The sequence below is a fragment of the Coregonus clupeaformis genome, chromosome 8, assembly GCF_020615455.1.
Source record: "Coregonus clupeaformis isolate EN_2021a chromosome 8, ASM2061545v1, whole genome shotgun sequence".
Taxonomy (NCBI): Eukaryota; Metazoa; Chordata; class Actinopteri; order Salmoniformes; family Salmonidae; genus Coregonus; species Coregonus clupeaformis.
In genome coordinates, this window is record NC_059199.1 from 15,287,841 (window position 1) to 15,304,037 (window position 16,197).

A 16,197-nucleotide genomic window follows, 5' to 3' on the forward strand; every position below is an offset into this window, starting at 1 on the left:
AATGAGAGTAGTAGCAGGTTCATCCACTGCTCATTCAACCTGAAGAAATGTTGGTTGCACTTTATTTTTTATATTAATACTGTATTTGTATTGTAATGTTAAAAAACAAAAGCAGAAGTAGTAGGTAAACCTACTGTTAATTCAACCTGAAGAGATGTTGGTTGCACTTTATTTTTGATATTAATATTGTAATATTTTTATGTTGAAAAACAAAAGCAGAAGTAGCAGGTAAACCTACTGTTAATTCAACCTGAAGAGATGTTGGTTGCACTTTATTTTTGATATTAATATTGTAATATTTTTATGTTGAAAAACAAAAGCAGAAGTAGCAGGTAAACCTACTGTTGAAATGTTGGTTGCACTTACTGTACTTTTATTGAAAATGTATTGAATATTGAAAATGAGATCAGACAATTTTAACTTCCTGTTAATTCAACCTAAAGTGTTGTTTGCACTTTATTCAAATAAAATGTGAATGCATTTGCCATTCATTGTTGTTTACTTGTTTATTTATATTCATAATTAATTGATACCTGATTCCATTACAAGAAACAGGAATCTAGGAAACTTCACCTGCACTGTCCAGTATCCAGGTATTTATTTCAGTCACACTGGTTGAATTTTTGGCTAAAGGTTACTGAATCGATTTCAAGTCACTGAATCGTTTCGGATCGTGATCGTTCTAAATGAACCAATATCGTCCTGAATCGTATCGACAAATCACGAATCGTGATACAAATCGAATCGTTGTTAAAGCGAATCGTTACACCCCTAGTTTACACTGATACGTTCTCATACTTACAGCTATACATACTCACACTTTCATACTCACATTCACACACGAACCCCACCTTCAACAGGTCTGATCACATACAAGGCCCCTGGATAGGCAATCAGTAGGCTACTTCTTACATCCAAACTAGATGTAGCTCCGGCGCTGATGTGCTCTGGCATTTGCAGGACAGAGCGTACTCACCAATTCTTTCCCTCTCACTGTTTATTCTCTTCCCCTGTCCCCCTTGTGCCTTATCGCTCTATATTTGTATCTGTTTATGCAACCTATCTTCCTTGGCCATGCATGTATGTGATAGAGACAGAGATACTAATACTTTATGGGAATTAACCCTGTTCTTAGAATCAGCACTGTAGAACATAGCGTGTATAATAAGTATAGTGTTAATTGCAGTGTAGCCTAGGTTGCCTCTGGCTATTGTTAGAAATTGCGTAATTCAAATCTGGTATTGGAATAAGAATCAAGAGATCTTCAATCCAAGCTTAATTTATTATATGCAAAATGTATGTAGTGATAAGTATGAAGGTTCGTATATACGGGTCCACTGAAATACCACGCAAGGCACTCAGAGAACTAAAAAACTGTTTACAGGTTCTTTTCTCAAATACTCTGACAGATAGTTCCCACCTCTTCAGTTGGCCAATCAGAGTAAAGGACTGAGTGTGGTTTAGCCAATCCGTTGGCGCAGGGGTTGGTCCCAACTCCTCTTCTCCATTTATGGCACACTGTTGCCAGGCATAAGTTGCTATCATAATAACCTGTGGAGTCAGCACCCAAAAGACACCATTCCACTGTACTCCATGTACCCACGTTCAAGGACAGTTTCACAGACAACAAAGAGAGAGTGTTCCGTATCTGTGAGAAATACAAGTCTTATCTCATCCTAGCCCCCTAACGTTCCCACATGAATAACAGGCGGTTATGTGAAATAATCCATATCAGTACAGTGCTCCTCATTAATGCATTCCTTCCAAGCTATTCATCACATACAGATCCAATTATGAGAAAAATAGAACCCAACACTATGAATGTTTCTGTACTTGTATCAGTAAATTTTTGGCTAATAACATAGACCTAACAATTATTGTAAATGTGTGTTTACCTTGTGTTATAATAACCTATTTTCAATATAAATGATAGGACTGACTGAAAAGCTGACTTCCTTCATTATAGGCTCCTGGTTGTAATTATTACATGTGTAAGCCCGACAACAGCATTGCTGTTAGATAGCTTCATTTATTTAGTTAGCTATACGAAATTAATAATAGCCTAAAACTTATATTAGCTGTATGGCTAGCTTTATTCAAAATAGCAGAACATACCTGCCAGGCGACAAGTCAGCTCTCCCGCGCTGCCTCTCTTTACGCGAAAATCGTCATGCAGACTTGTGCCCTCATGGAGATTCCGTGCAGTGGATAATTAATACTGAGGTATTAATTTGTTATACTTCACTAGGCTAAAACAAGGTTTACTCGTTCATTCGTGTCGGTCAACCACTGAAAACATAAATGTGTCAAACTTTGTCTGCCTCTTCTTATCCATTTGGTAGAATTTCAACCATGCTCCGTCTTCTCTGCTTCCCACCCCTCCTCGTGCACTTCTCCAATCCTCCCTCTCAGTCTCACAACAAGAGGATAATGCTAGTGTCTCGTTTCCCCTAGCAACCAGTTGCTATAGGAATATTCCTTAGTAATTCAAAGTGTTGATGATGATGATGAAGAGTCCAGATGTATGACCACGATAGTTAGATTAGGCTAGTTATTCAATCAAACATATTTATTTTACAATTATAGACCCCTAACCTAGGAAGAAATGTGTCTCTTATAAACGTCTGTGTGCAGTTACAGGTAGCATACTCCAAAAACTAGAGAAAATTCGACAAAAAAATATATTAAATCCACCTTTTGCACAGTCCTCGGCATTTTAGCTGTGCACATCTCACATTTCCCAACACCGTTGCAGTAACTAGTCGTTTCTATGCGAAGCGGCTGCGGCCGCTTGTAGAAGTAGCCTTAATGACAGCACTTCCCACAGTGCGACCAAAAGAAAGATCTACACATATGAAAGCGGTATTTATCGCTCAATACAAAAAGTGGATTTAATATTTTTCTGAATATTCTCTGTTTTTTGGAGTTCCACCTGCAACTGCACACAGATGTTCATAAGAGACAAGTTTCTTCCGAATCGAGAACAAAGAAAGTATCGCCAAGGTTTGTAAAAAAATATCCTGATTATGGTAAACAGCAGCCTATGCAATATCTCAGATGAGCTTTAGCTCTGCCACTGAGGTTCGTGTTTACATGGCTATCTAGCAGTAATGTTAAAGGCTACTGGCTTTGATCAAGTTAGTCTACTGGGAGGAGAAGATTTGTCTTTCCCCAGGATACCCTTGCTTGTGGAGATAATGCTAGCAACCGAATGCTTTAATAAAGGATGAAGGTATAGTAGACCCAAGTAGCCTATTGTAAACTGTAACACATCTCACAATTAGAGTAACATGCAATTTTATCATTGGGGTCATCACACTTTGTGCTATAGAGTATAGACTGTTGGGTTTAACAACATTTCCAAAACTCCATACCTGATCATAGGCTTTTGTTTTGAAATGTGTATGCCAGTTATGTTAATTTTATCACCAGCACTTTTGGAACCATAGCACCACTGTAGCTATATAATCCAACCACTTTGACTGATGACTGTCAATTCCTGCTGGAAGTTTCTAACTTTCACAGACTAACCAACCTTTTCTAACTTTCACAGACTGACCAAACTTTTTTTCACAAACGTTTTTAGAGTAAGATTGTTGGTCATGAAGATGTCCCTTTCCTAAAATAGTGTAGCAAACAAGGGGCGGGGAAGCGAACCCAGGTTACATGCGTGAAAGGCACACACCCTACGCATCGCTCCAACAGATTTAACCCACTTGGTCAGAATTGTAATGTGGCTCACTGTATTAGCGGGGATCACTACTACGTTTCGACCACTTTGACCACCAATATGCAGCCTACAGTTTTTTAGAGAGACAATAGATTTGTGGGAGTCCTTCGTAATTAAAACCAGTGGCGGCTGGCCGATAGAGGGCGCTAGGGCGCCGCCCCCTTAAATAAAATTATTTTAAAAATAAAATAAAAAATAAATAAAAATAATAATAATAATAATAAAAACATCAGTATGTCAATATTTGTGTGTTTGAAATATGGAATGCACACAGTAATATGTGTAAGATATGATAGAAAATCATATTCGCAACCTTTCCTCTGCCTGTCAAACGCCTCGTCAGCTCTGGGCGATACAGAAAGTGCCCCGAGGAGGCGGGTCTACGTAGCAGTTAAGCCAATTGCTAATTTAAGATATGAATGTATGACATAAAATGTAGCCAATCAGCGATCTTAAATCGAATCCAAGGAGGGCGATTATTTTATCGCCCCAAGCTCGCCCCTGATAAAATAAGGACCGGGCTCCAGTGGCGCCATTTTTACTAGACGACAATGGCGAGCGCAAGCGTTACTCCTCCAAGACCCAACCTAACTCGGTGAAATCTCTCCTCCAAGATCCGTTTGAGAGGAGAACTTTGTCAGAGAAAGTTCGGGTGAAAGAGCTGGGCCCAGATCAACCTGACCTCTCAATCAGACAGCAGGCTAGCGAGAAAGGGAAGCAGTATATGCGCGGCTTCTCCCGTAGCTGGTACACCAGGAAGGCTTGGCTAGCTGGGTGCACTGATGCTAATGCTTTATTTTGCTTTCCGTGCTTGCTTTTTTAAACGCGACGGGTCAGATTCAGCATGGACAGGTACCGGAGTGAGGATATGAAGCACCTGTCAGAGAAGGTAAAGAAACATGAGAACACCAGGGCACACATGGACAACTCTGTAAAGCTAGCTGTATTAGGAAGGGTGAACATTGCTACGCAGCTGGATGACGGCTACAGGATTGCGGTGAGGAAACACAATGAGGAGGTGGATAAAAACAGGCACATTCTATCCAAAATTATCGATTGTGTGAAGTTCTGTGGGGCTTTTGAGTTGGCCTTGCGTGGGCACGAGGAGACTGACTCCTCGGACAACCCCGGCATTTTCCGGGGCTTAGTGGATTTTGTTGCCTCCCTCGACAGTGTGCTGGAGGAGCACCTGAAGACAGCTACCGTTTTTAAGGGCACGTCAAAGACGATACAGAACGAGCTGTTGGACTGTATGCTGTCAGTGCTTAAGGATTACATCCTGGAGGAAGTAAAGAGTGCTGATTTTATCGCCATTCGCTGACGAGACGACTGACATTTCCACCCACTGCCAGTTGGTGCTTGTGATACGCTACATCGATGCTAAAAGTAACGTCCAAGAGCGTTTTTCGAGTTCATTTTGATCGAGAACGTAACCGCCGACACCATCGCTACAGCGCTGCTGGAGAGGCTCAGCACCATACTCTCACATGGACAAAAGGCCAAACTTATTGCCCAGGCTTACGACGGAGCAAGTGTGATGAGGGGAGCCACCGGCGGAGTGCAGCGTAAAATAGTGGATGTGTACGAAAATGCGCACTACGTCCACTGCTATGCACATCAGCTGAACCTCATCATGCAGCAGGCTACTTCACGCATCCCCAGGATCGGCACTTTCTTTTCCGACCTTGCAGGATTTTCTGCTTTCTTCTCCAGGTCTCCCCAAGCGAACCACCGTGCTTGACGAAGTGGTTGCGCTAGACTCCCAGAGCCTCTACAACACGGTGGAACTTCCACAGTCGCGCTGTAAACACTGTGTACGAGTACAGGGATGACCTCCTAACGTGTTTCCAGACCATCAGAGACTCTGGGAACTTTGATGCCCCCGACTGTCAGAGAGGCGGGGGGCTTTGTGAGGATGCTCGAAGACGAGGCTTTCTGTTTTTCCTGGCACTGTTCCACAAGATCATGCCAAATGTGGACATGCTTTTCAGCCAGCTGCAGAAGAGGAACATCGACCCTGTCTTCATTAAAGCACTTGTCCAGAGGTTCACAGACAGCATGCTAACAATCAGGTAAATAACTATATTTACTATTGGCTGATAAAGATGTTGTTAGAAAGATGAATAGTTCACTTACAACAGTTTAAAAGCCTAAATGTGTCTGGTCATCAAAGTGAGTGATTATCATAGAGCCGTCACAATTATATTTGTTTTAGTATTTTAAAGGAAAGAGAAGACACAATCAGACGTTGATAATAATGCAGGAAAGTACTACACAGTTTGTAATAATTATTCAGGTGTCCACCAGGTCAATTTCCTAGAAGAGGCCTAGTTGTTATTGAAGATTAACTTTATTGCTAAGTGTACAGCAGAACAAATGATGTTGCATCCCTCTCACAAATGTAATAGAAAAAGGCTTTAAAACGTAATAACATCAGTTAATTATGTACATCACAGGTTAAAAGCAGTTACTAGACATAGTTTGTGTGTATATACACACTATCTGTCTGTCTGTCTGTCTATATATATATATATATATATATATATATATATATATATATATATATATATATATATATATATATATATATATATATATATATATATAAAGTCACTGGTTGTGTGTTGAGGGGGAATTACAGTGAGTTAAGAAGTCTGATTGCAAGTTATCAAATTAAACTTTATTTTTTTTTTTTTTTTCCTCAATTCCCTCTTTGTGTGGGGACAGCGCATCTGACGAGCAGCAACAGCCCATCAAGCGACGGAGGATGCTGGGACCAGGAGAACAACAGAGGTTGGCTATAGAGGTAAGTTGTGATGTAATTGTCAGTGTTTCCCCCTAGAACTTTTTTCAGGCCTGGTAGTATGTAGCCAAAACCCTGAACAATCAGCACCTTGGTAATCATATACTTGAGTTGGACATAGGCATGTGTCAGTCAGGATCACTTGCATCAAAATAGCTTAATTGCAAATTAAAGCTGATGATGTATCTTTTACAGGTATGTGATACCATCCTGAGTCATGCCAAAGAGAGGTTCTCCTTCACCCAGCACCTCATCAGCGCAACACTATTGCACGGAGAGTTGTTCCCACAACACAGTGTGAAGTTCCCCGATACAGCGCTTGAAACAACCGTGGAGGCGTACCCCATGTTGAACAAGGCCAAGCTCAAAACCGAACTGTCCCTCATCTATGAGAACAGTGAGTTCAAGGCTTGTAGTGGTGCAGTGCCCCTGTACCAGTTCTTCATGGAGAACAACCTTCAGAGCACTTTCACAGAGACTGCCAGCCTCCTCAAGATCCTCATCACCACACCCATGACAACTGCTGAGTCAGAAAGGTGCTTCTCTACACTGAAAAGGATCAAGACCTTCCTGAGAAACAGCATGACACAGGATCGCCTGAACGCTCTGGCCATGCTCTCCATGGAGAAGAAACTTGTCAGGGACATTCCTGACTTTAATCAAAGGGTCATTGAGAGGTTTGCCACTCAGAAGGACAGACGGGCAAAATTCCTGTACAAATAAGATGACAGACACACACACACAGAGCAGCTCTGGCCGCATGTTTCTTTGTATATAGTTGACCTTAGCATAAAAAATCCAGTTATATATGGTACTCTAGAAAGTCTTAATAGTGTCTTTGCTAATATTACTGTATATATGTTGTTTTGTATCAATTAATTGTTGCAGTTCTGGAGCACATTAACAATTAGTCACATTTAGTATGATCATAAAATACTGTATGCTATTCTTCCAGTCAAAGGTTTGAGTTCATCCACTTGATATCCATTTCTATATTATACATCCTTTTATACAGTGTAAGATTTCCTATAAACTTTATAATAATTTCATGTTATTGTCCACTTTCCACTCTGTTCTGACAGCATGCCTGTTGCGTTGCCTGTTTACTACCAATGGTGAAAAGTTCACTTTAAATGCAAATGAAAGGCTTGGGTTTGTGTAATATGTTTTTGTGTAAGAATGCCTCAACTTTTTAATATTGGCATTAAATAATTACTGAATGTTTCACTGAGCACTGCTGTCCTGCAGTTTGTGTTAAAATATATCGCGATGGTTACAGGAAAAAAAAAGTATGGCACAGCCCCACCGAGAATATTTTTCACCAGCCGCCACTGATTAAAACACTAACCAGCCGTAACATACGCATTCCATTTCTATTGTCTGCCATTTTCTTTTAGCCTCTGATTACTTTTATCTCCTAATGAAGATTTGTGTTGGTGTACTGGTTTTCCTTAACAGCCACCCTCTTTGGATGTATTATTGTTGCCGGCTGTACAGCCAGAGCTTGTGTGCTCGCCCAGGGTTTCAATTTTAGTCTATTTTAGGATTAGGGTTATGTCATGAAACGTGGGCTACTAGGCCTACATTATAAATATGACACAATCAGCATTTCACTTTGGATATGAATAATCCAAATTATCAATCAGTTATCAAAACGCTCTGATATAACCACCAGGGCAGGAGGGCGAAGAGATGAGAAGAGTAGGCTATCTCAGCTGATTTATGCAGGAGATTTAAAATAATAATGTAAAACATATCTGTAGGCTTTTTAGTAACTATTTGAATGATGTTTTAGTCCAATGCATGTTGGTTGAACGCTTTGACACCTTGAACGTGAAAGTGAGTGGTTCAGTGAGTGTCTCCGCCTAGAACATCACAGAGCTGATGAACGCAGCAACGTTATTTTTCAGAACCATGGCGAGCGCATTGTGACGCTGTCCTTCTACTCCTACTCAGAGCCATAGATACAGTATTTTCTAAATGGTTATACTCCTACTGTTCTCTAAACAATGGTTTCATAGTTTACAATTGTATAAACTCCCAAATCATGCTCAAAATTCAATTTAATTGATGTCACTGTTGAGTGTTTTTTAATCAGTTTGATAAACATGTTTATCCCATTGTGACATAGCCAACCATGACTTATGGAAGACTTTGACGTATTAATGGTCCCTATAAAACCCTGTAATTCTAAGAAAGAATTGTCAGATGGTTTTGAACTCAGTCAAAATCACTGCAGTATGTAGAGCGATAATGAGTAGGTCTATGTTCAGTCGTTTGTTGAAAGCGACCCCGCAGAGATTCCTCCGCGAGAGGTCGCTTCTGTGTGCAGCTGACCTGTTGTTTGCGACCGGTTCGGCAGTCTACTTTCATAATAATAATAATAATATGCCATTTAGCAGACGCTTCTATCCAAAGCGACTTACAGTCATGCGTGCATACATTTTTTTTGCGTATGGGTGGTCCGGGGGATCGAACCCACTACCTTGGCGTTACAAGCGCCGTGCTCTACCAGCTGAGCTACAGAGGACCACATATAGCAAATATTACGGTATCGGTGAGGATGCACTGGCCACCGTGGAGAGCGTGGACCGTGTTGTCACGGTTGAGGAGGGTAAGTTTACATATTTGACAATGTCTAAATAGTAATAGTCCCAAATGCCACCTAATACCCTATTTCTTATTTTGACCAGGACCCATAGTTATATGGTTAAAAGGCGCTGGTCAAAAGTAGTGCACTAAATAGGGAATAGGGTGTCATTTAGGTAGCAATCATGGTGATGACATTTTTTACAGTGTAGCCCTAGATTAACAACAACAAACAAACTTGCTCCTTTGAAACCAAACCGTTGCTTTAGGTTTAATTGAACATGTTGGTACATTATGCAGACACATAAATACATTTGATGTCATACAATATAAAACACAAGTAAATATATGATCAGCCTAACTACATGGACAGATGTCTGGTGTCTTGTAGCTAGTATTTCTTAAACTTAGAGAAAACAATCCTTTATTGTTTTTCATAAAGATAATGAGCCCACCCTGGACCAGGAGGACCCAGTCCTTGTTCAGGTAAGAATGCTGCAGGCCTATCAATAGCTTGGGTGCCAGTCTTTCTGCTCTCTTGCCAATTCCATCGTGGCAATATGATATTGGCATCACAATCCCATAAGGAGTGGACAGAGAGCTGAAACAGACTGGCACCCAGGATAACAATACTGCTTCATTAGCAGGATTGGTTCAATAACAATCTGTCATTCAAACTGTAATTTTACTGACTCATAAATTGATTCTGATTTTCTTCCTTAGTATGTGGTTGAGGAGGTTGGGCAACGGCCCTGTCTGGCTTTAATCCCTTGGTCTGGACCTCTGTGGGTTCCCAGCTCTGTAAGTCCATCCATTCTGATACTCTTTGGTCTTCTCTCTGGTCTTAAAACTGGTTTATGTACTTTAAACATAAACATGACGTTTTCTGAAGAACAATATGGAAATACATTTCTGTAAACATATTCCCTATTTTTATAACTGCAGCCAACATATTACCTTACCCATGCTGGGAGGATGCTGGTGAGAGAGCTGGCAGTGTTAAACACGCAGGTAACCATGCAGATTATTGGACAAAGCTCATCTGATCTAATAGGCAGGATTACCTTCAGTATCCACTACGGTAGTGAAATACTTTGATGTTCGTTCCCTCATTTTCTCACAGATATTCACAGTGGAGCAGCCCATTTTCATCTGTTTCACTCCTGCTAGGAGGATGGTATGGAATGAACTGTCCTCTCAAAATGAACAGGTAGCCATTCATATGCAGGTACCTCAGATGTTTCCTTAACCTTTCAACACAGACCTGTGTAGTGTCTCAGAATCTATCATGCAGTGGCCTCCTCTTGCGATCCTCCCTATTCCAGTCTGTCAGTCCTATAGGCTACCTGTCTATCATTCAAACTGACTCTTAATTTAATCCTGTCTTGTTCCTTAGTATGTGGATGAGGAGGTTGGGCACAGGTCCTGTCTGGCTTTAATCCCTTGGTCTGGACCCTTGTGTGTTCCTATCTTTGTGAGTCTATCCATTCTGATACTCTCTGGTCTTTAGAGGATATTAAAGATTAACATCAAGTCACTAGTTTTCTATAAAACCACATAATGAAAAAACATATTCCCTTGTCTTCATAGCCTGTCTTCTCCAAGGCCAAACCAGTCTACTACCTAACTCGTGCTGGGAGAATGCTGGTAACAGAGCTTGCAGTGTTAAACACACAGGTAACCAAACACATTATTAACCAAAGCTCATCTGATCTTATAGGGAGAATTTACTTGACCCTGTTCCCTTTTTTTTCACAGACTACCATTCACCTCACTGAAGCTGGGAGGCTAGTGCTTGACGAACTGTCAGCACCTTCAGATAGCCATTCACAGGTAGTCTATCACATTATTAGACAGTCATAGCTGATTAGTAATAGTACACATTACCATGTCCTCTATCTCCACAATTGTGTGTCTTATTAATCACAGAGCAATCTCTATAATTAGGGGATGTCTTTGTTTTTCAGCCAAATAGGGAAGACTCTGGTTTTCCCTATGAGAAGTTGCAGCTGGTTGGGAACTGGGGTTCGTTTCATTTCCATTACTGGAATATCCATTATGGACGAGTGCAGGTACTTCAGACATATTCTTAACATTTATGAACACACCTGTGTATTTGAACTCCCAATTGTCTCTGGGTTTTCTTTTGTATGTCTGTCCCTAATTGAAACCTAGGGGAAACTTGTCGTACGAACATCATGTGGGCTCTATATCACTGCCAGGGATTATACTCAGAACTGAAATCGCCTGCCAAATGTTATAGACATCTACAGCTAACATATAGAGAGAGGTCTGGAGACTGAAGGAGTTTTTTTCTTTATAGCAAAATGAAGAGGACATGCATCACCTGTGCATTGTGAGGGAGTGGAGAAGCAGCTGTGGTGGAGCAGAGTCATCCAGGAAAAATCCTGGACCCATGGGTGAGAGATTCTCAACTGGTCTTTCGTCTCAAATGCACCTGATTTGTGTCAAATGACGCACATGCTATAGGTCTACTTATATTTCCTGGATGAAAGGTAATGTTTCTCTGTCTCTTTTAAAGGGTCTCGTCCAGGTGGTCCTCACCAACAAGAAGCTGACTGGTATTAAGGTACAGTCAGGCAATTTTTCACAGAAAAAATGTAAAGTGGCAAATGTCCATTTACCTATTTGAATAAATACATGTTGACAGAAAATGAAATTACACGTTCTAATCTCTTGCCTCATTTTTAGTTCCTTGGTAGAAGGATCCATGGACTCATGTCCTGCCTTGTCAAGAGGAGGTCTGAGTTCACCTATTATGAGGATGCCCAGGTACACCCCGTTTTTCTCTGTGTTATGATTTATTTCAGTGTTTGGTTGAGGGTTTTCAATATGGGGGTTTTCAGTGTTGGGCTGACAGTGTCACATGTTGTGTGTTAAACAGCAGGTGGATATCTCCACCACAGTGGAGGGGTACCAGGAGAGGGGGATGAGATGATGGCATATCAGTTCTCCACCTCTGACATCATCACCACCCCTCATGAGCCGTCCTCTGGCTCCTCTCACCAGTTCCCCCAGAATTCTCCGCCTCCCCCTTTCCCTTCCGATTCCCCTCCCAGTCCCCCTCCACCTTACCACTCCACCCAGGACCAGGACCAGACCCCTGACAGCACTCCTCAGGTAAAACTCTTTCTACGGTCAATAATTCTTATTTCATTTGTACTTGTGTGTACAGGTGTGTGTCATTGTTTTGGTATCGATAGGTTTGTGTTGTCTGTCAAGGGTCAAGTTGTTAGGTCAAGATGAAAGTATTGTTATGATGTCACTGAATGTTTTGTCTGCTTCAGTTGATGTTGCAGGTGAAATGCAGTTTATTAGAGTTTAAGTTAATGTGATGTCTGTTTTAGGAGTTTGAGGAGGAGTTTGTGGAGGAGCAAAATAATGCTGCAGATGTGCCCCAGTTGCGGTGGGTTCGCTTTCATGTGTTCATCTATAGTAAAAACCTTTGCTTTGAAATAATCTGCCCAATATTGTTGTTATACAGATGTAGGATCTTAATTTGAGACAGTTTGCTACAGCAGGAAAATAATCCTGCAGCAACAGGATACATTTTTCGTTAGGGCAAATCGAGTCTAAAATTTCAAAGTGGAAATTACAAACTTGAAAATTCCAAATACGCTACAAGTTTGCATTTCCTGCCGTGCAGGAAAATTCTCAGCAACAAAAGAGTGATCAAATTAAGATCCTACATTGGTATGGTCTTTCTGAATCCTGCAGTTATAATATAGGCTAACATAAAATAATTTCTTAATTTCATGGCACTGATGTTTTAGCTTCTTAGGTTGAACATTTGTTATTGAGCATTTCTATTTACAGGCGTTACTTTGAAAACCAAGGGACAACCAACTTCTCTCTGAGGCTGGCCGGTATCAGACGTGCTATGGAGGTGAGAAAATGTGAATTTAGCACCTTTTGTATTTCACTTCATGAACATTTCTGGACTATTTGTAAATGTACTGTCTTGTTCTCACAGGCTCTGACATCCTCAGACAGTACCTCCCTCAATTACCTCACCCACGCTGGGAGGATGGTGTTGAGTGGACTATCCGAGCTCAACCAGCAGGTAACCAATTACATAATTGTGCAACGTTCATCAGACCAGATATATAGTTCCCACTGGGCACAGATGTCATTTCAACGTCTCGTTTTTATTTACATTTGGTTGAGTTGTCAACTAATGTGAATTCAATGTGAAATCCCCCCCAAAATTAACGTAATTGGATTTAGGTTAAAAGACGAAATTCCCTTACGTTGATGACTTCTTTCAAATCCAATCAGTTTCCCACTTTGATTCAACATCATCACATTGACATTTTTTATTGATACAACATTGATTCAAACAGTTCTTGCACAGTGGGTTACCTTTAGGCAACAGTGATTCATAGGGTTTAGTTGAAAAGTTTCAACGTCATACTAGCCAAACAATCGGAGGCCCTTTGAATTACAGACCTGAATCTTTGAGTTTATGATCTAAGTTTTAAGGAATTTTATGATTGTTTTGTTTTGAGGATGTGAGGCAGTTTCAGCAGGCCTACGACCTACTGGTGAACTTCATTAATGAGCCAGCAAACAGGGAGCGACTAGAGCAGGAGATGGCTCTCGTAGGAGTAGGTCTACATGCAAGCTTGAGCGTTAGCTGCAGGCACCGTCTTCTCATCTAACATCTACTCAATGAGACTTTCTAAAGTGCTTGTCAATGAAGATTATGTAATTATCCTATTTGTTTGACTTCAGATCGACCGCATCAACTTCGCAGATGTTTTTTATGAATTCGTTCTACTAAGCCTTCTAGAAGGAAAGACATCTCTTCCTATATCTGTAAGTGGCCCTAAGAATGGAACATCCTGTTGTTTATCTATGCTATACACACTGTTGTCATATCAGATCTGTAGACACTCACTCATGTCCCCTGTTCCTTCTCCAGAAGCCTGGTAGCTTCCTTTATCTGCTCCTGCAAGTAATAATGAGGATTGACCCTCCTGGAGGAGCCTGGACAGAGGCTGCTGAGAACTTCTACCTCCTCGTTAAGGTACATTTTCTCTCTCTCTCTCTCTCTCTCTCTCTCTCTCTCTCTCTCTCTCGTCTCTCTCTCTCTCTCTCTCTCTCTCTCTCTCTCTCTCTCTCTCTCTCTCTCTCTCTCTCTCTCTCTCTCTCTCAATAATAGTTGATGATGTGTCTGTTGTCAACAGGGCCAGATGAAGGCATGGCTAGAATCCATCTTCAACCTCAATGAGTCAATCTATGAAAGCCCAGAGAGGCTCTCGGGGGAGGTGATGGGGAATCTAGAAATACAGGTTGAGTTCCTGCTGTCCAGCCTGGATTAAGGTTCCCAAACTGAGCTGAGGGCCCCATCACAAAATAAAGTGTTTTGCATTTAAACATTATCTGTCAATCGTAAACAAATGTTACATCATGTGTAGGGGAGAGTGGGGTAAGTTGAGCCATTTTTTACATTCAGCATTACTCTGTCAAGGGAAATATATTATTCTTTCAAAAATATACAGTATCTGTCACGACTTCCTCCGAGGCTGCCCCTCTCCTTGTTCGGGCAGGCTTCGGCGTTTGTCGTCACCGGCCTTCTAGCCACTGCCGCTCCTCATCTCATCATTCCATTTGTTTTGTCTTGTTTATTACACACACCTGGTTCATATCCCCTCATTAGTACCTGTATAAGTGTTCCCTCTACCCCCCTTGTCTTTGTGTGTGATTGTTTATTGTGGAGGAGAGAGAAGCTCGGTGGAGCTCCATGTATTTTGTATCGCTGGGAATATTCCCTGTGTGCCTTGTATTTTCAGTGCCACTGTTTTGCGCACTGGAGTGTTTTTACTAGGGGGTGTAACGATCCATCTACTACATCGATGTATCGATTTATATTCCTATGATCCAACTACATCGATCTGTGCTCGACGAGTTGGCCTTTTGGACAACATATATCGATCTAACATCGTTTTAAAATGTAATAAATCGATTGTATCGATACTAGGAAATAACCCATTGGATTTAAGCACGTCAGACTTTATATGGATGTTTTTCTTAGCACTTTTAATGATAAAGGCTTTAAACATTACTCGATTCAGTCTGCCTATCCGTGACGTCATCGCGCCAGCAGCATGCGCAAAGGCGCCAAGACAACAAAGCATAGCATGGATGACAGAGGAGAAGCCGACGAGCGAGAAATTATCAAGCCACCATTGCGGTCCTTACAAGAAACAGGAATCTAGGAAACTTCACCTGCACTGTCCAGTATCCAGGTATTTATTTCCAGTCACACTGGTTGAATTTCTGGCTAAAAGGTTACTGAATCGATTTCAAGTCACCGAATCGTTTCGGATCGTATCGTTCTAAATGAACCAATATCGTCCTTGAATCGTATCGACAACCACGAATCGTGATACAAATCGAATCGTTGTTAAAACGAATCGTTACACCCCTAATAACCATACTAGCAGATTTGTAGTAGCTGGCCAGAGGTTCATACAGCCTCAGGATCCTGGTCACACAACGTTCAAGGATTAGCCAACGGACCGAGATATGCAGGAGGACCTCCATGTACTCCGCTTCATGGAGCTCACAAAACTCTGTTTTAGACATTAAATCCATATCATATATTTTCTACAGCTCAGCATTTCAGTATTACACTTAATAGTATCAAACATGCATACCTGTCAGGTATCCTTTCCGATTTGTGCTACCCTTGAACCAGTAACCGATGTCCACTACCATATCCTCCAAATCAAAACCGGACACCTGCAATGCATAAATCAATCATAACACATTCAGTCAATGCACGTAATTAGGATACAAATAAAAAGTTACATGTAAAGATAAATCAGGCCTTAACTCACTTTAAAAATCCCCACTCCTGCAGCTTTGGCGGTGTTATGTGCCACATGACAAGGACAACCATGAATATAGGTGTTGGGATGCTTCTGGAGCACCCTAGAGGCAATGGAATTACGTGGTCCAATGTTCACAGCTGCATTGTCAACTGAGAGACCAATGCAGTTCTCCCAAGGGATGCCATGCTCCTCTATGGTGGAGTTAATTTTGGTGA

General features: G+C 41.2%; 1 protein-coding gene and 1 long non-coding RNA gene across 4 annotated transcripts; both read left to right on the top strand.

The window, feature by feature from the left end:
• Positions 1-11,525: 11,525 nt before the first annotated feature.
• On the top strand, positions 11,526-12,072 carry LOC123491502. The gene is made up of 4 exons (XR_006661349.1): positions 11,526-11,542; positions 11,665-11,712; positions 11,835-11,915; positions 12,028-12,072. It is a non-coding gene; the product is annotated as an uncharacterized LOC123491502 (long non-coding RNA).
• Position 12,073: 1 nt separating this feature from the next.
• LOC123491501 (mitoguardin 1-like) lies at positions 12,074-14,522 on the top strand. Of its 3 annotated transcripts, XM_045222322.1 has the most exons (8): positions 12,074-12,263; positions 12,491-12,549; positions 12,960-13,029; positions 13,117-13,206; positions 13,652-13,750; positions 13,878-13,961; positions 14,068-14,172; positions 14,333-14,522. In XM_045222322.1, the coding sequence occupies exons 1-8, from the start codon at positions 12,078-12,080 to the stop codon at positions 14,465-14,467; spliced, it is 828 nt and encodes a 275-aa protein (XP_045078257.1). In that variant the 5' UTR covers positions 12,074-12,077; the 3' UTR covers positions 14,468-14,522. The 3 variants fall into 3 exon arrangements, with proteins under 3 accessions (XP_045078257.1, XP_045078258.1, XP_045078259.1); XM_045222323.1 differs by lacking the exon at positions 13,652-13,750; XM_045222324.1 differs by lacking the exon at positions 12,491-12,549.
• The last annotated feature ends 1,675 nt before the right edge of the window (positions 14,523-16,197 follow it).